General features: G+C 35.6%; 1 protein-coding gene across 9 annotated transcripts in view; it reads left to right on the forward strand.

The window, feature by feature from the left end:
* ERC1 (ELKS/RAB6-interacting/CAST family member 1) overlaps positions 1 to 20714 on the forward strand; it is a 516785-nt gene that overhangs the window by 78916 nt on the left and 417155 nt on the right. For all 9 annotated transcript variants that reach the window (XR_003914152.1, XM_029953456.1, XM_029953457.1 and 6 more), the window contains exon 3: positions 15461 to 15877. Coding sequence is in view for 8 of the 9 variants with exons in the window: in XM_029953456.1 (XP_029809316.1) it covers positions 15461 to 15877 (417 nt within the window). In the remaining variant the exon portion in view is untranslated. The remainder of the gene's footprint in view (positions 1 to 15460; positions 15878 to 20714) is intronic.

The raw sequence follows: 20714 nt of genomic DNA on the forward strand, positions 1-20714 counted from the left end.
TATCTCTTGACATTTTTTATTTCAAATACCTGATACAAAAAGGAACTCTTCTGTGTTTATTTTTGCAATAAATATGAATGGGACAGAAGGGAAACTGTTGAAACTTTTGATTATTGTTGCTTTCAAGTTTTCATGTCAAAGATGATTTTATAGGAGTCTTTGAGATCAAAATTTTAGTATTAAGATTAATGTAGTTTTCTGTTATAGGGATTTTCAGAGAAAGATGTCATTTTCAGATGAAGGGTGAGAAGAGGAGAGAAACTAGAATTCTTCCCAATCTCTTCTATTTCTTTTCTATTTTTTTTTCTTTCAGAGACAGAATTTTCTACAGGTAGAATGTATATATATTTTTTTGAAGAATTCTCATGCCTCAGTATGAAGGCATTCTGCTCTGCTAAAGCAGCTTCATAACCAAAAACTTTCTTTGAAAGTACTGTGTGTTTTCCTTATGGATGGAATTGAATACATAATCATTTGGCTCTTTTTTTTTTTTTTTCCCAAAAAGCAACTCAGTCTATTTCTACCAAAAGTTTCTACCTAGGAAAATGTTTAAATGATTAATGGAAAGTGTTGTGTGATTAATGGCTCTATAGATATGAAAATTCTAGGCTTCATATTTTCCTCTTTCATCATCTGTATTATGCAGCATGTTGTATATTAAATTGAAAAAGTTACATTTTTAAATGACTGGCAAAGTTAAAGAACACACTCTACTATCTAACAGTTCCATTTTAGTATATCTGCTTGAGAGAAACTTTTACACATGTGTACGAGGAGATAGATATACACGTGTTTTGTATAATAGTGAGAAGGTGGGAAAAAACCTGTTACTCAGTAGGTGAGTGGATAAATTGTTGTTTACTCATACTATGGAATAAAGGTACAGAATTCCTTCCTCCAAAAATACTGAGGTCAGATGAATTTTGAAATTTAGATTGTTTCAAGTTTTGAGGGGTAATCCAGTATATATTCCATTTTATGTTGGGCAACACTGAATAATCCAATATACTAATGGATCTGTGGTGAAATTTGGGAGTATTCACATTAAATGGGATAAAGAGGGGCACCTGCGTGGCTCAGTCGGCTAAGCGTCTGACTTCAGCTTAGGTCATGATCTCATAGTTTGAGGGTTTGAGCCCCACATCGGGCTCTTGTTGACAGCTCAGAGCCTGGAGCCTACTTCAGATTATGTGGCTCCCTTTCTCTCTGCCCCTCCTCTGATCACACTGTGTCTCTGTGTGTCTCAAAAATTACTAAAATGTTAAAAAAATGGGATAAAGAGGTGGTACATAGCCTCAGCAGTTGAGGGCTTGTTGGATCATATGCTAGTTCTATTTTTATTTTTTTGAGGAACCTCATACTGTTTTCTATTGTCACTGCTCCAGTTTTTATTCTCAGACACATTAGGTTGAGTAACAAAACAGAGTTGCAAAGAGAAGCATGTATAGATGACATCATTTATGTGAATTATAAACAAGTAAGTGTGTGTATGTGTGTGTGTATGAGAGAGAGAGATCTGAAGAAAATAAGGTAAATTGTTGATGGTGATTTCCTTACTTTGTTGCATATTTGAATAAATCTTTATAATCCTAAGCTTCTTTTTCTCTTTTACCTTTTTAAGAATGTATGGTTACCACTGAATTAGGTGCTAGGGCCTCCTATAAAGCATGTTAGAACTGGAAAAGTTCTTAAATTTTCTAAATTACTGTCCTTTTTTTTAAGTGAAGTTGTTGCTAGTTGTTAAGTTATCTTGAATATTTATTTTTTCCTTTTCATATCTATACCTTTTCCTCTTTTAATGCTTTTTTTTGAGTGTAGTTTACATACAGTGAAATACTTAAGCATCATAATTCTCTGAATTTTGACAAATGCCAATACCTTATAAAGATATAACATTTTCATCATCCATAAAGTTTCCTGCACCCTTTCCCGGTTAGTATCTTCCCTGCCCTCCAATAGTGTTCTAATTCCTTTCATTTTAGATTAGTTTTGCCTCTTCTAGAACTTCATATAAATGGAATTATCTAGTCTGTTCTCTATTGTGTTTGGCTTCTTTTTAGCATATTGTTTTTTACATTTATTCATGTTGTTCAATGTATCTGTAGTTATTGTGTTTAATATTGAATAGTTTTCTTTGTATAGATATTGCATAATGAGCTTATCTATTCTACTGTTTTGGGGGGTTGTTTCCAGTTTTTGGCTATTCTGAATGAAGCTGTTGTCAACACTTTTATACATATGTGCTTTATGGACATGTTTTCATTTCTCTTGGGGAGATATCTAGGAGAATAGTTGCTGGGTCATAGGGTAGATGCATGTTTAATTTTATGAGAAACTAGCAGACTGATTTCCAGGCAATTGGTATAATTTCACATTCTGGTTGTTTCACATCTTTGCTAACATTTGGTGGCGTTTAAATTTTAGGTATTCCAGAGGGTGTCTCATTCTGTTTAATTTTCATTTTCCCAATTGCTAATGATATTAGTCACTTTTTCATTTGCACACTGGCTAGTTGTATATCTTCCTTTTCAAAGTATCTAAGTCTTTCACTCAGTTTTAGAATGTTAAGTTGTTTGTTTTTATTTGTGAGTTTCAGGAGTTTATATATTCAGGATACAAGTCCTTTCACAGCTACTATTTTTCCCAGTATGTGGCTTGTCAATTTGTTTTTATAATGATCACTTTGACAAAAATTTTGATAAAATTCTATTTTGATTAAGCCCAGTGTGTCAAATTTAGTTGTATCAGGTGTGCTTTCTAACATAGATATCTCAATATCTTTTATTTAAAAGTATGCAGGGAGATGAAGTGATGGTGAAAGATCACTTCAGAGGCAAATATGATGCGGTAAGTAAGTAAACTCCCTGCAAATATGGGTACAGGAGTTAAATATTTTTTGAAAATAATGGGTCACAAATGTATTTATTGGGGCTTATATGATAGAATTGGTGAAAGTCAGGAAAGGAAATTTATTTTCCCTTTAAATACCCCATGAAGATTCTGTCTGGTGTTCTTATTTGCTCTTAACAGTGCCACTGAATCATGAAGCAATCTTTAATACTAGCTGTTTAGTACCTAAATTCATTTTTTTGTTTATGAATTAAAAAAAAAGATTTCTTGGGGTGCCTGGGTGGCTCAGTCGGTTAAGCCTCCGACTTCGGCTCAGGTCAGATCTCACTTTCGTGGGTTCGAGCCCCGCGTCAGGCTCTGACAGCTAGCTCAGAGCCTGGAGCCTGCTTTTGGTTCTGTGTCTCCTTCTCTCTCGGCCCCTCCCCCTCTCATGCTCTGTCTCTCTCTCTCTATCAAAAATAAATAAAACATTAAAAAAAAATTAAAAAAAAAGATTTCTTTTATCTGCTTAACATTTTTACAGAAGCATGTGCAAAGGTCTTAGACATCCCTTATTTGGTGATTACCATGGAAAGTATTAAAGGATTGTGTACAATAAATATTTATATTTATATCTCAGTTACTTTCAAGGGAGATTCATGATTTTATCTGTAAAAGCTTTGTATTATTTATTGTTGTTCATGTTTTATCCCCAGGTGCCTTTTTGTTCTTACCAAGCTTCTCTTTCTCTCTATTTAATTACACTTTTTAAACATTTATTTCTGTGTAGAGAAATGCAGTTAAATTTTACGTGTCGATCTTACTTTATCAGGTTGCTGAACTCTTAATGGTACAGATGTCTTATCTGTAATTTCTTCTGAATTTTCATCATATAGTCTCTGTGGAATGACTATTTCTTCTTTTCTAATTCTTCTACCCTTTATTTCCTTTTCATTTCACTACTCTTCTATTCATTTCAATACACTTTTCTTAGTATTTCTAGAACAAATTACAGTAGTGGACTATGGCAGTCTCTCACTTGCCTGTACTCAGTTTCATTCTGATTTGCTTAATAGCTAGATTTGATTTTTATAGGAAAGCACATTTAATAAAAATCTAAGTATTGAAATAAGATGTGAATAATTTTGGTTGGTTTGCTCTGGTTCTTTGTACATGTTTTATGTTGTTTTCTCCAGACAGAATTAATTAAAAAAATAATTTTGTTTGGCTTCCTCTCATTTAAAAATTTTTCAGTGATTGCATATGTGAAAGCATCTTAAACAGTAGCACTGTAAGACTTTAGGGTTATGATTTTTTTGTACCCTCAATATTGGTCTTCCTTGCTTCTCTTTTCTCTGGAGGAAAAGGTTGGGGAGGGAGAGTGAAATTCTATAGTTTCTGATAAGCTGTGGGTACACAGTGACTTCATTGTTGACATAGCTCTGTGGGACACAGACATTAGACTCTGTCAGCATTACGTTGTGTGCCGCTGAATGTCAGCAGGGACTCCCTTCAGATGGCCAGGCTTCTTGCCTCCTGTGTGTATTCATTCAGCAAAATCTACTCGCCAAAGCAGCATTGCCAAGATTAACTGTTATCACTTTCATAGCTGATTGGCATCAGCTAACTCTTTGTTCTTTACTCTTCTTTCTTTTTGATTCATGTACCAGTATTTCAGTGACCGAAACTGGGGATTTTGTTAATCTCATTTACCTTTGTTTCAGGTGTTTGAAACTTTTGGGTTGTAGAGAATGAAGAAAGAAGTGAGTTTGATACTTGAAATGCTGCTGGAATGAACAGTATCTTTTTGGTTGCTTGTAGTTCTGCCATTGGATTGTTAACTGCTGAGTGTTCTCAAGTTAAACACAATGAAAATGGTTGTCCTAGGATCCCTTTGCTGTCAACTTTACTTTTAAGATTTTTTAAAAGTTATTTTACTGTTATTTATAGTGAAATGAATCTCTTCAATCCTGATATTGCTTAACATATTTTTACTATTGTAATTTCTGGTTTGGGGTTCTGCCCTTTCTTTCTGTACTTCATTCACCAATTCCTTCTTTCCTCTTTCTGCCCTTCTTTTAGTTTGGGAAATCAGAACAGTTTTTTAGAGGAAATAGTGCCTGAGCTAAGAATAAAAGGACAAGTGGGATTTAAATTGGAGTGAAAGAGGGAAAGGGCAGAGGAGATCACATAAATAGAAGTGAGGGGGAAATAATAAATAGTATGGTGGTTTGGGTATATAAAAGCAATTTGGAATTTCTAGAACTTGTGCTAAAAGCAGTTTATTGTTACTTGATTTGTTGATTGTCTCTGAGGCCATAAAATATTAATATTTGGTTGATCTTTGAGGAATGGGGAGTAGGGGCACTGTCCCGCACAGTTGAAAATTTGCCTATAACTTTTGACTCCCTCCCAAATTAACCATTAATAGCCTGCTATTGACTGGAAGACTTACCGATAACGTGAAGAGTTGATTAACACTTATTTTGTATGTTATATGTATGATAACAGTATTATGTTATATGTATTCTTACAGTATTATGTTATATGTATTCTTACAGTAAATTCTTAAAGCAAGCTAGATGAAAATCATGAGGAAGAAATAATGCATTTACTGTACTGTTTATTGAAAATAATCTGTGTGTAAATGGACCCATGCTGTACAAACCCATGTTTTTCATTCAAGGGTCAACTTATTTTGACCTTAGGACTTTCTTATTTCGATAGCATTTTCATTTATTCTTTAACTTCCATTCTGGGTTGTACTAGCATAAAGATATACGTTCTTGTTTTTCCTGGATTCCATAGTAGAAAGTAGTTGCTAGAATTCTTGTATAATTGCTTGTTCTTTTTCTTGACTCTGTCTTTTTTTAGAAGAGAATAAGCTCAATGTAAAGGTTAATTTAATTAACCATTTGAATTCTGGTGTATTGTTTCTTAATCTGAGAACTTGGTTTAGTTAATAGTTGATAGTTTACAGTGTACTTTGCTGCACAGAAAATAAATCTTGTCATCAACTGAAAGAATAGTAGACTGATGATTAGAAGAAATGAATTACCTTAGAGGCTTTTCCACTGTCTCAGTCTGTGAGGTTTAGACTGGTTAAATTACTCACTGACTTACTTCTAAAGTGATAGAAATTAAAATACTTTCTTTTCATATTAAAGATTCAGGAGTCTAGCTCATAGTGATCTCTGATAGGTTCTTAAGCTCCATTTGAATATATTGCATGTAGAATTAAGTGCTTTACATATATGTGTCCCATTTCCATCTAGAATATTGTCCCTTTAAAAATTTTTTTAATGTTTATTTTTGAGAGAGGGAGAGAGAGTGTATGAGCTCGAGAGGGGCAAAGAGAGGGAGACAGAGGATCCAAAGCAGGCTATGTGCAGCAGAGAGCCTAATGCAGGGCTCAAACCCGCAAACCAACTGCGAGATCATCCCTGAGCCACCCAGGCTTGAATGTTGTTCTTAATTTAAAATTTATAATAGGGTGTAGTGCTGATGAGTGAGTGTGTCTGTGTAACTGTTATATTTTATCAATTTGTAAGCTTTATTTTTGGATAAGAACTTCATGTGCTTCTATAGTACTAAAAGTATGAAAGATTAATGTTGACTGTTGATTATCTGAAAATGCTTCTCTTTGCTTTGGATCAAACATGAATAAATCCAGGGACACCTCGCTGACTTAGTGGAGTGTGTGACTCTTGATTTCAGGATTGTGGATTTGAGCCTCATGTTGGGTATGGAGATTACTTATAAAAAAAGAACCATGAATAAATACACAGTATATAGTTAACATTTTTTATTAGGATTGTGTTTTGTATTTTGGGTAGTTTTTATTTAAGATAAAAAATTTTTAAATGTTTTATTCATTTTTTGAGCGAGACAGAGAGACAGAGAGAATGAGTGGGGGAGGGGTGGGGGGGAGAAAGAGAGAGGGAGGGGAGGGAGAGGGATGGAGGGAGACAACAAATGAGTAGGGGAGGGGCAGAGAGAGGGAGAGGGAGACACAGAATTGAAAGCAGGCTCCAGGCTCTGAGCTCGAACCAGCAAACACTGAGATTATTACCTGAGTCGAAGGCAGACACTTAACCAAGTGAGCCACCCTGGTACCCCAAAAATAGAATTATTTTGTGTTAGTTGGTATAGAATTAATTGTTAGAGAATATGAGTTAATCATTGTCTTATAGTGGAAAGATACAGGTTTCTAGGGACTTGATTTGCATGTACTACTAGCTGTTATTTTCAAAATAATTTCTCAAAATTTGTTTTTATCGATCTTTTATCAAAAATTTATTGAGCACTTACTATATCAAGCACTGTGCTGTGGCCCATAGTAAAGAGATGACAATCCCAAGTCCTAGAAAGTTTTTACTGAAGACAGAGACAAAGAAATATATCTCAGATTAGTCTGATAAGTGCTATTGTTAGGGATACAGTAATGTAGCAGTACAGATCAGAACCTCAGATGGCATGAGAAAGCTGTAAGCTTGACTCAGATGACTTCAGTAAGAATTATTATGGGCTCTTTTGCATCTTACATTAATAAAATTTACTTAATATATACATTTACATGTTTCAGAAGAAATTGTTCTTGATTGAACATAATAGGGTGCAATACTGTTATTTTTTCTGTTTTTTTTTTTAAATGTTTATTTATTTTGGTAGGGGAGGGGCAGAGAGAGGCAAACAGGATCTGAAGCAGACTTTGCACTGTCAGCCGGGAGCCCAATGTGGGACTCGAACTCACGAACCGTGATCATGACCTGAGCTGAAGTCAGAAACTTAAATGTGTGAGCCACCCAGATACCCCTATACTGGTATTTTTTCTGACTGGTCATCTTGACAAATGGTTCATGCAGTTCTCCATGATACATTGTTTGAAATAATGATCACTTTTTGTATTCATAATACACTAGTCCCTCCTTTGCTTGGTTTTGTTTCCTGTGGTTTCAGTTACTGGTGGTCACTTGTGGTCTGGAAGCAGACCTCATTTTTCCTTCCGACTGACTGTTACAAGGTTACTTGTAGCCTAACACTGCTTCATGACGCCTACCTCACCTCACTTCAGTTTGTCATGTAGGCATTTTACCAAGTCACATCATCATCAGAAGAAGGTTAAGTACAGAACATGAGATTATTTTGAGAGAGAAACCACATTGACATAAACTTTCATTACCATATACTGTTATAATGTTTAATTTAGCTTTGTTACTCTCTTATTATGCCTATTCTGTAAATTTTATCATAGGTATGTATGTATAGGAAAAAACATAGTACATATAGGATTTGGTACTATGCACAGTTTTAGGCATCCATTGGGAGTCTTGGAGCATATTCCCCTAAAGAGGAGACTACTGAATTCTTTTTTTCTAACTAAAAATAGCTCTAGACTATAAAATTCTGTTATTTTAGAATCAGGATAAACAGTTCAAAGCATTCTGTTATTCCAAGAAACTAATGATTCATTTCGGGATGTTCTACCTTAAAGGAGCTTCTGATATATATCTAAATTATGTTATGTGAAGGGCTGTGGTGATTTTTTGGTCATTATTTTTCTAATAGAAGTTATAGTCTCTATTGAAGATTTAAGAATTTTCATTCCTGTCATTCACAATACCATTTCATTAAGGTACAGCGTGGTGCAATAAAATAACACAATTTTGGATTAGATTTTAAGCAGTTACTGGGGCACCTGGGTAGTTCAGTCAGTTGAGCGTCTGACTTCAGCTCAGGTCATGATCACACGGTTTGTGGGTTTGAGCCCCATGTTGGGCTCTGTGCTGACAGCTCAGGGCCTGGAGGTGCTTCAGATTCTCTGTCTCCCTCTCTCTCTGCCCCTTTCCTGCTCTCGTGTTCGTTTTCTCTCTCTCTCTCTTTCTTAAAAAGAAACATTAAAAAGAAAACAATTAAATTTCAAGCAGTTACTTTTCCAGGCCTTCCAGATTAACTGAATGTCAGAGTGAAAAGTTGTAGACTAGTGAGTGTTGGTATAACATTTGGAATATCAGAAATGTGAGCTCATTTAGGAGTGTCATGAGCAGAATTCCCAAACAGTAATTCTCCTAATGTCTTACAACTGAGGTCTTCCCATTAAATTCCTATATCTGTTTTTTGGTTGATCATTATAAATAAATGTCTGTGGGATGTACAGGTTTGCTCATTTTATCATCTGTATGAGTATGCTGGAGAAAGAATAGCCTAGTTTCTTAGCCTGTTGCTTTTTTCTTCTCCCATGGAATTTGGCAAGAATTTTTTTTCTTAAGTAAAGCTAGCTTGAATGTAGCCTAAAGTAGGGATTTATTTCAATGGAGAAAATTGCTGTGTAGCTTTCTAGGCTACCAGTCAGACCATAATTTTATTTCTATATTGTAGATAAATGGGTGCAAACAGAGCTGAAGAAGTAGACACATTAATAATAGTTATAATTTCTTTCTTCAAAATAATTGTCATGCCATATTTAATTATAAGTGCTAAAGTATATGTGAGTCTATTCTATTATTAGCTGTAGTCAACACCTGTTTCTCCTTACCTGAATGAATTGGTGATAAATGTCCAAAAAGGAGGAACAGTTGTACCTAGCAATCAGTTTCATTTGTTGAATTTAACTTCTGATACACCCTCACTCAGGCTTTATCTGGGTTTTTTGACTTTCAGATGTAAAGAAAGAAACTGGAATTGATGATAGGCTCTAGAGAATTATTAGCATTTTGCCACATCTTTTAATTAAAGATTTTGAAGTTCAACAACTGTTGAGAATCTTTACAATGTGATGCTGACAGTTAAATGCATTAAAAAAAATCCTATTCCTGAATTAAAATATGATAATCTTATAAATTTATTCTTGGTAAGAAAAAAGCAGTGCTTTTCAAAGGTTTAAAGATTACCAGAATTGAAAATTCACTACTTGCTAAGCCTAATAGCAAAACTAGAAACCATGAAATAAACAATTGATGTGTTTGCACTGGAAATCTCTTTGATAGTTGCCATAAAATTTGTTAAAAGAAAAATGACAGACATGGAAATATATTTGTAACATGCACAACAGGCAAAAGGTTATTTTCCCAAGTAGCTTAGGAAAAATAAAAAAACAGGCAAAGAAGAAGGACAGATAGTCACAAAGGAGGCAATACAAAGTGCCAGTAAATATGTGAATGGGTATTTAGCTGTGTTTATAATCAAAGAAATGCCAGAAAAAGAAAAAACCTTAAGTTTTCAAATATATGGGTAGGTGGCCACTTCCAGATATTGTTTGGTGGAAGTTTAAATGTGTACAGTCCCTGTTAGAGATAATTTTTAATATTTTTCAAAATTATAATTGCATACCCTCCAATTCAGCAATTCCCCTTTGAGATTTTATCCCCAGTAAAAATTGGGATACATGTAGAAAGATATACATCTGAAGGTGCCTGTTATAATACTGAAAACAGAACTAACCTAAATATTTATCAAGAGTCATAAATAAATTATTTAATTAATATCCATAAATTGGAATTTTATAGCAGGTATCATTTTTTCCTCATTTTCTTTATTATTGTAAATACATCTTATATTTACCATTTTAACTACTTTTCCAGTGTATAGTTCATTGGCATAAAGTACATTATGTTGTGCAAACATCTCCACTATCCATCTCTTTTCAGTCTGTAAAACTATACCTGTTAAACAGTGACTCCCCACCCTCCCCAACCCCTGCTTTATCAGGCTTTCTACTGTTACCAGTTCTACTTTCTGCTTCATACGTTTGACTAATCTAGAGATACCTTACGTAAGTGGAGTCATATAATATTTGTCTTTTGTGATTTATTTAGTATTATCTTCGTTTCATCTATGTTGTGGCATGTGTTAGAATTTCATTCTTTTTTAAGTTTGAAAAGTATTGTAAGCATTTTAAAAAATTTATTTTTATTTATTTACTTTTATTATTATTTTTAAATTTTATGTATTTTTGAAACAGAGGGAGAGAGAGAGCATGCAAGCGGTGTAGGGGCAGAGAAAGAGGGAGACCCAGAATCTGGAGTAGGCTCTAGGCTCTGAGATGTCAGCAGAGAGCCTGATGTGGGGCTCAAACCCATGAACTGTGAGAACATGGCCTGAGCCAAAGTCAGCCGCTTAACCAAGTGAACCACCCAGGAACCCCTTTTATTATTTAAAATAGTTCCTTTAATGTTTATTTTTAGAGACCGAGCACTAGTGGGGGAGGGGCAGAGACAGAGGGAAACAGAATATGAAGCAGGCCATGGCTCCCAGCTGTCAGCACAGAGGCCTATGCAGGGCTTGAACCGACGAACCAGGCAATCATGATCTGAGCCGACCCTTACCTGACTGAGCCACCAAGTGCCCCTGAATTTAATTTTTGAGTGGGTAGTACATCTATTTAGTTCAAATTAAAGAGGAAGGTTGGGAGGAGGGAAAGTGGGAAGTGATTGCTAATAGGCATGGGATTTCTCTAAGAGGGGATGGAAGTTTTCTATAATCAGATAGTTGTGTTTGATGTACAACTTTTAATATGCTGAAAACTACTGAATTGTACACTTAAAACAGGTGAACTTTATTGTAGGTGAGTTATATTTCAATAAAGCTGTTACTGAAAAGATTTCAAAAAAAATTTTTTTAATGGTTTATTTTTGAGAGAGAGAGCGAGCATGAACAGGGGAGGGTCAGAGAGAGAGGGAGACACAGAATCTGAAGCAGGCTCCAGGCTCTGAGCTGTCAGCACAGAGCCCCATGCAGGGCTTGAACCCATGAACCATAAGATCATGACCTGAGCCGAATGAGCCGAAGTTGGATGCTTAACTGATTGAACCACCCAGGCGCCCCTACTAAAAAGATTTCAATGTCAATTCTACTTCAGTTCAAAAACATTTCAGGAGGAATTAAAAAAATTTCAAGAGGAATAGGATACATTTCTAGTAAAGTGTTCTTATAAGTTGTCCCTCACCTATTCTATTTTTTTAAAATAGTTTATTGTCAAGTTGGTTTCCATAAAACACCCAATGCTCATCCCCACAATTGCCCTCCTCCATGCCCATCACCCCTTCAGCCCTCAGTTTGTTTTCAGTATTCAAGAGTCTCTCATGATTTGCCTCCCTCCCTCTCCCTATTTTCCCCTCCCCCATGGTCCTCTGTTAAGTTTCTCCTGTTCCACGTATGAGTGAAAACATATCTGTCCTCCTTTGCCTGACTTACTTCACTTAGCATGACACCTCAAGTTCCATCCACGTTGCCACGAATGGCCAGATTTCATTCTTTCTCATTGCCATGTAGTACTCCACTGTATATATAAACCACATCTTCTTGATCCATTCATCAGTTGATGGACATTTAGGTTCTTTGCATGATTTGACTATTATTGAAAGTGTTCTAGTTTTACTTTTTAAAACATTTCTTGTTTAACTTTCCAGAAATATTTTTATTTTTTAAGGATATTTTCTTTTTCACTTACAGTAGATAATAAATATTATTCCCTTTCTTTTAACAAAAGTGGTAGTATTGAACACGATATTCTGTACCCAAGAAGGCATCTCTGAAATCTCTCTCTCTTATTTTTAGGTAAAAAGGTTTTTTTTTTAAATTTTTAGTTACAAAAGGATTACATGGTTAGCAAGTACAAAAAAGTATGAAATAAAATGTAAAAGCTGTCCATACCCAGTGATAATCATTGGTAATTGCTTATATCCTTTTATACTTTTCTCTAAGTATATATATACACTTTTAAGAATTAGAATTGAGATCATTCCATACTTAGTATTGTGTGGTCTGTTTGTTTATACTTAAAACAATATATTGTGATAATAGATTTAAATCAGTAAATACCAATCTATATTGTTATTGTTTTTAACAATTATTTATTTTTGAGGGACAGAGCTCAAGCCAGGAGAGGGGCAGAGAGAGAGGGAGACACAGAATCCGAAGCAGGCTCCAGGCTCTGAGCTGTCAGCACAGAGCCTGATGTGGGGCTTGAACCACAAACTGTGAGATTATGACCTGAGCCAAGGTTGGATACTTAACTGACCAAGCCACCCAAGCACCCCTACATTGTTAATTTTTTATGGATGCATAGTATTAATTTTTGTGGACATTTCTCATTTACTGTAACTCATCACCTATTGATCATCTATTTAGATTGTTTCTAATTTTGTCACTATTATAAACAAGAATGAGTGTCGTTGTACATATTTTGTTGTACTCTTGCCAGATTCTTTCTTTTTTTTTTTAATTTTTATGTTTGTTTATTTTTGAGAGAGAGAGACCATGTGAGTGGGGGAGAGGCCGACACAATGCAAAGCAGGCTCCAGGCTCTGAGCTCCAGGCTCTGAGCACAGAGCTCGACACGGGGCTCAAACTCATGAACCGTGAGATCATGACTTGAGTCAAAGTTGGACACTTAACTGATGGAGCCACCCACGGGACCGCCAGATCTTTTCTTTGAGATATTTACTACTATTTTGCAGTCTGCCAGGATTTTTCAACAGTGTATGTTTTATAATCCACAAAGATTTTCATGATGTTATTAAAATTTCTGTGAGAAAATTGTGCAGGCATATAAATCCTTATTTTAAATATGAGGAATCTGAATTGCAGAAAGTGGCATTGTGTCCAAAATTGCATAGCATTTAGTGTGAGAGTGGAATTAAAAGTCCTGTCTTCTGATTGTGGGTTAGTATTCTTTCCCCTATGGCAAACTACCAGTCTTTAAACCTTTAACACAAAGAGTGATTTTTGTTTTTGTTGTTGTTTCTTCATTTCTAAAAATGTGAATCTTGTGACATACTTTTAGATTCTTTGTATAATGTGCTAGAAATTATCCATTCAGATTACTGGTTCATATGTCTTTATTAGGGGTACAGGCTAAAGATATGCCCTCTCAATCATTTTGTAATTTATCTGCATTAACATCTTTGTTTAATTACTTACCTATGTTGTTTTCCTTCCCTGTATGAAAAGTTCATATAGTGTCTGTCAGGTATCCCCCATCCTCCCTTTTTAAAATTAAAAAAGAAATTATTTATTTTCAGAAAAAGAGAAAGAGTGTGAGCAGGGGAAGGGCAGAGAAAGAGAGAGAGAGACAGACAAACAGACAGAGAGAATCCCAAGCAGACTCTGTGCTGTCAGTGTCTGACACTAGGCTCGAACTCACAAACTATGAGATCATGACCTGAGCAGAAATAGAGTCAGAGCTTAACCAACTGAGCCACACAGGCACCCCTTCTCCTCCCTTTTTGAAAGCTTTAAGTTATGTTATTTTCTTTGGGTAGTACTAGTTTCAGTGGGCTGGGAGAATTCTTTGATTTCAATGACAGGTCCATCATTTACTGTGTGATCTTGGGCAGGTTACTTAAATCTCTGAAAAACTAGTGGTGCCTGAATGGCTCGGTTGGTTAGGTGACCTGACTGACTTTGGCTCAGTTCATGATCTCACAGTTAAGTTTGAGTTCTGTTTCGACTGTATGCTGACAGCTTGGAGCGAGGAGCCTGCTTCAGATTCTGTGCCTCCTTCTCTCCCTGCCCCTACCCCACTTGCTTGCGTGCACGTTTGTGCGCTCGCTCTCTCTCTCTCTCTCTCTCTCTCTCAAAAATAAACATTAGAAAAAAATCTCTAAGACTAGTGTCATCATCGATAATAATAGTAAAATAATAGTATACTTGTAATGAAGAGTAAATCATTCAACACATAAAAAGTACATGGCACATCTGGCATATAGGTACTACTCATTAAATGTTAGTGTTACTTAATGTGTAAATTTAAATACTTAAAAGTCATTTTGTGTTTTGATATCCTTTGTATTTTTTGGTGAAACTTTTGTATGATGTGTTTGTATTCCTGTAGGTTTCACCTTTCTCCTCCCCTTTCGTTCTGTGAATACGTTGTTAATTTTTTTTTTAAATGTTTTTAATTTATTTTTGGGAGACAGAGACTGTGAGAGGAGGAGAGGGTCAGAGAGAGAGGGAGATACAGAATCTGAAGCAGGCTTTAGGTTTTGAGCTAGCTGTCAGCACAGAGCTCGATGCGGAGCTCAAACCCACGAACCGTGAGATCATGACCTGAGCTGAAGTTGGGTGCTTAACTGACTGAGCCACCCAGGGGCTTCTGTTAATTTTTTTAAATATTTATTCATTTTTGAGAGAGAGAGAGGGAGAGAGAGAGAGAGAAAGAGAGAAAAGAGCATTCGTGCGAGTGGGGGAAGCACAGAGAGAGAGAGGGGGAGACACAGAATCCAAAGCAGGCTCCAGGCTCTGAGCTGTCAGCACAGAACCTGACACGGGGCTCGAACCCACAAACTCTGAGATCATGACCTGAACTGAAGTTGGACACTTATTTGACTGAGCCACCCAGGCGCCCATGTTCTGTTAATTTTGAACAATGCCTTTATTTTGTCATGGCTTATGCAAAGTGAGGTTCTACCATATTTGTTTCCTTTCAGGAGTAAATACAAGTTAAATTACTGACATTTTATAGATTATCTCCATCATATTTTAACACAATGTAAACTAACATGAATTTTTACTTGTTAAATTCAAGGTTCTGAGAGGCCTGGTACGTACTTTTTGACTTCCCTAATCTACTTTATTTTTTCTAATGAGGAGGGAAGCTGACTTGGGGTTTTCTGTTTTGTCTTGGTTCTAGCACATGCAAATGACAATCCAGGCTCTCCAGGATGAATTACGGATCCAGAGGGACCTGAACCAGCTGTTTCAGCAGGATAGTAGCAGTAGGACTGGTGAACCTTTCGTGGCAGAGCTGACAGAGGAGAACTTTCAGAGGTTACATGCTGAGCATGATCGGCAGGCCAAAGAGCTGTTTCTTCTTCGAAAGACTTTGGAGGAAATGGAGCTTCGTATTGAGACTCAGAAGCAAACCTTAAATGCTCGGGATGAATCCATCAAGAAACTTTTGGAGATGTTGCAGAGCAAAGGACTTTCTGCTAAGGCTACTGAAGAAGATCATGAGAGAACAAGACGACTGGCAGAGGCAGAGATGCACGTCCACCACCTAGAAAGCCTTTTGGAGCAGAAGGAAAAAGAGAACAATATGTTGAGGGAGGTGAGTTTTTTTTCAGTTGTCATGACTAACTGATTGTCTCCCCCCACCCCCACCCACGATGGGTTAGCATCTTGACTTAGATAAATTTATATACTCTACTGAGTTAGTGGAAGGGAACTTTTTCTTTGGTATTTAAGGGCTTCACTGATTTCTGATTTGCTCTCTTGTATGAGATGGCATTGATTGGTATGTATACTGGCTTGATAACTCTGGGTCTTTCTCCCCCTGCCCCCCAATCTGGTTTCTGTAGAGTTTTTTAAAAAAATATTTATTTTTAAGAGAGAGAAAGAGAGAAGGGGGGAGGGAACAGAGGATGGGCAGAGACAGAGACACAGAATCCGAAACAGGCTCCAGGCTCTGAGCTATCAGCACAGAGCCTAATGTGGGGCTTGAACTCACAAACTGTGAGATGAAGACCTGAGCTGAAGTCGGTCGCTTCACCACCTGAGCTACCCAGGTGTCTCTCTGTAGACACATTTTATTGCTAGAGGGACGCAGAATTTTCTTAGTTTATTATTCATCTCTTGATTTGTTTATTGAGACAGGCAGCAAAACCAGAATCAGAGTACCTTACTGTTTAATTTTAGAATGTTATTAAGAGAAGCAGTGTTTAGCTCAGTTTAGTTGTGCTTATATAGTCCTTGGCAGTCATAATGGATGTTTGCTCTGTGGTTTCCATGGAAACTTGCTTGCTATAAAAGATATGTAATAAAAATCATTTGCTGCCATGGAGGCACAGTGAGAAAGAATGATATATGATATATAGTCAGTTAATTTTTATAGAGGAAACTCAGATTTAAGCTGGCCATTGTGACTGTTGATAATCTTTCACTTTTCTAGGTAATGATTCCTTTTAAGAAATTTAAGAAAAATTCATCTTCCATTGAATTAAAAAAATTGACAGCTGTAATTCTCTATACGTAGCCAGAGACTCAGATAACTTTCCCATTTAGATAGGGGAAAAAAAAATCTCAGAATTGTGTTAGTTTTAGTCTGAATGAAGTATTGAGGATTAAAAACATGAAATATTCCCAAAGCAGCAAAATAGCAACTTTAGGAGGATACTTCTTTATTTGTAGTTCTATAACTTCTCCTTTTGTAAATAATATGAAATATTTATTTACAGTGAGGACACTTTATTTTTGATAAAGTGGCAATTCAGTGTTTTTAAAAAACATGATTTTAAATTCATGCTTAGTATAATAAAATTAATAAGTAGATTAGTAAAAACTTAAAATCCCAGATATCATTATCTACTGATAACTGTTGTGTATATGTTTCCAGTCATTTTTATTACATATACCTTCCTTCTACATTAAAAAAATTGTTTATTTATTGTGAGAGAGAGAGTGCGAGTGAGAAAGGGGCAGAGAGAGAGAGAGAGAGAGAGAGAGAGAGAAGCCCAAGCAGGCCTCTTGCTGCCAGCACAGAGCCTGATACAAGGCTTGATCTCACAACCGTGAGGTCATGACCTGAGCCCAAATCAAGAGTCGTATGCTTAGCTGATTGAGCTATCCAGCTCGCCACCCTTTCTCTTAAAAAAGATAGAAAACTGTGTATTAGTATTGTCTAATAGAGCTTTCTCTGATGATGGAAATGTTCTGTATCTGTTATGGTAGTCACTAGTCACATATGCCTGTGAAGCTCTTGAAATGTGGCTGGTGTGACTGAGGAACTGACTTTTAAATTCTGTTTTACTGTAATTTAAAATTAAATTTAATTAATGAAATTTAAATTTAAGTATCTATATGCATCTCTTGGCTACTGTGCCTAGTGCAAGTATGCATAATGTAATGTCACTTGCTTTTCTTAATTTGTTTGACCATCTTTTGTCAGATACACGTAGAGTTTTGTAATTTCAGATGAATTTATAAAGTTTGATTGAATATTGAAAATTTAGACCACAAATGTTTCAGTAGTATAACTCTGCTGTGCTAGATATCCTTAACCATCTATCTCTGTACATTAATTTTTTTCTTTAGGATAAATTCCTAGAAATGATTTTGCTTGAAAGGTGTGTACATTTTTGAATCTGAATAATCTCATCTTCCAGAGTGATTGGACCAGTTTATCTTCCCAGTGGCGTATAACGTGTTTTTAAGATTAATCTTCAGCTCTGTACATCTTAGGCTCTTCAAATTACCGGACTGTAATATTTTATGAAATTTTCAATCAACTGGTATGTTACAGGCACATCCTTAGTTTGTTTCAATTGACTTTAAAGACTTTGTATTTTAATGAGCTTACTTAGATCCTGGCCATAGACTTGTTAGAGAAATTGTAATAATCTCATACAGCATGCAACCTGAAATCTCTCCCAGCATCATGGATTTTGAATGTTATGTTTTTAGTGCTTCTGTTCTGAATATTTCAACCTATGCCCATTTATTTATTTAAAAACATTTAAATGGAAGTATAACTGACAGACAATATTACATTAGTTTCAAGTGTACAGTATAGTGATTTGACAACTCTGTACATTGCTATAGGTATAGCCACCATCTGTCCCCATACAATGCTAGAACAGTACCATTGACTATATTGCCTGTGCTGTACCTTTTATCCCTGTGACTTATTTATTCCAGAACTGAAAGACTGTATCTCCTGCTCCTCTTTATATCCTTCAACCGTCTCCCCTCTTGCAACCATCAGTTTGTCTTCTATATTGATAGACTGTTTCTGCTTTCTGTTAATTTATTTTGGGTTTTGATTCCACATATAAATGAAATCATATGGTTTTGTCTCTGTTTCACTTATTTCACTTAGTATAATACCCTCTAGGTCTATCCATGCTGTCGTAAATGACTAGATCTCATTTTTCTTTATTATGCCTACTTAATTTTGAGTTCTGGAGTTAATAAATGTTGAATAGTTAAAAATTGTGAAAAGTTACATTGTAACTCTGACAGAACAATCTGAGATGTGGTGAATTTGAAAAAGTGATAGAAAAAACATAAATATAGAACTGATTTTTCAACTAACAAGCTCTACCAAATCAAGTCTCACTTATGTACATAGTGTGGAAGAAATATAGGTAGGCCTTATCAATCATACCAACACACAGTTCTCTTTGTATGAATATTAGTTCTAGTAACAGCATCATCTTACAGGAAAACATTATTTAAGAGCAAGTGGAAATGATTGTTTCAGAAACAAATATTTAGAATTCTAGTTCTCTTTTCTGTTTCTCCTATTTACCTTCAAGACTTAGACCAAATTTTAGTTCTTCTGTGAAGTTTTCCTCATGTAGCCATATACATAAAGGTAGATGAACCAATTCTATGATAGTATATTTATATTTACATGTATGCTTGTTCACTTAATTTTTTGCATCAAAGATACATTTTTTAAAAGGTTTTATTTTTATTTTTTAATATATCTTAAAAACATTTTTATTTATTTTTGAGAGAGACACATAGCATGAGTGGGGGAGGAGAGAGAGAGAGAGAGAGAGAGATACACACACACACACACACACACACACACACACACACACACACAGAATCCAAAGCAGATTCCAGGCTCCAAACTGTTACTCAGAGCCTGACACAGGGCTCAAACTCGTGAATTGTGAGTTCATGACCTGAGCTGAAGTCAGACACTTTGCTGAGCCACCCAGGTGCCCCTAAAGATTTTATTTTTAAGTAATCTTTACACTCAGTACAGGGTTCAAACTCACAACATAGAGATCAAGAGTCACATGCTTCTCTGAGCCAGCCAGGTGCCCTCAAAGATAAGTTAAAAAAACCTTTTTTTGGGCAGTGTCTAACAAATACACAGTGGGTACTCAAGAAAAGTGAGTTGAATAAGTTGAAATGTAGGCCAAAAAATTTAAATCTGGGACTTATAGAAAGAAGGATAGTATTTTGAGATTTTTTTCTTCCCTCAGTGTAACCATTTGGTACTAAAATCTGATGATAATTGGAAAACAAGTTAATCTCAAAACTGATTTTGCTTATGAGTTTAGTTATACGTATTATAAATAAAATATTAGCAGACAGAATCAGCATTATGATAAAAGGATAATACTCTGACAAAAAGGAGGTTATTCCAGAGCAATGCCAGAATGGCTTAAGTTACCATTCAGAGTTATAATTTGTATTAGATAAAAGGAAAAGAGAACCCGGTGGTATTTGATGGCTGTCTCAAATATATTAGATAAAATGTTACAGATATTTTGATTGAAAATGAAACAAAATGTACTAAAAATAAGAATTGAATTTTTAAAAATAAGATTTAAAAAATAATAACAATAAATGTATATAATAACCATATTTCAAGCTAATAGCCAGCATCAGGCTTACTGTGCCATACTCGAAATGCCCACTGAAGTTAGAAGGAGGTCAAAGCTGGTTGGGTTCATCAGTGTTTAACATTATTCTGGAAGTGTCAGGTGGTACAATTAGGTATGGAAATGGAATAAATAATATCAGTAATGGTAATTGAGAGGATCAGGCTAGATTTTCATTATAATGTAGATGGGAACATTAATATAAAGATGTCACTTTACCCCAAATCTATAAATTTAATGTAATCTCAATAGGAATGATTTTGAAACATGCCTTAATGATGTTGTGGTTTATTTGCAAGAAGAACAGTGTAGGAACTCTTGTTAAGCAAAACATGATACGCGTAATTTATTTTTATTTATTTAGTTTTTACTTTTTTTAAATGTTTATTTTTGAGAGAGAGAGTGCGCAAGAGCAAGTTGGGGAGGGGCAGACAGAGGGAGGCACAGAAACAGAAGCAGGCTCTAGGCTCCCACCTGTCAGCCCAGAGCCCAATGCAAGGCTCAAACCCATGAGCTGTAAGATGATAACTTGAGCCGAAGTTGGGT

This window comes from Suricata suricatta, chromosome 10 (assembly GCF_006229205.1).
Source record: "Suricata suricatta isolate VVHF042 chromosome 10, meerkat_22Aug2017_6uvM2_HiC, whole genome shotgun sequence".
NCBI lineage: Eukaryota > Metazoa > Chordata > Mammalia > Carnivora > Herpestidae > Suricata > Suricata suricatta.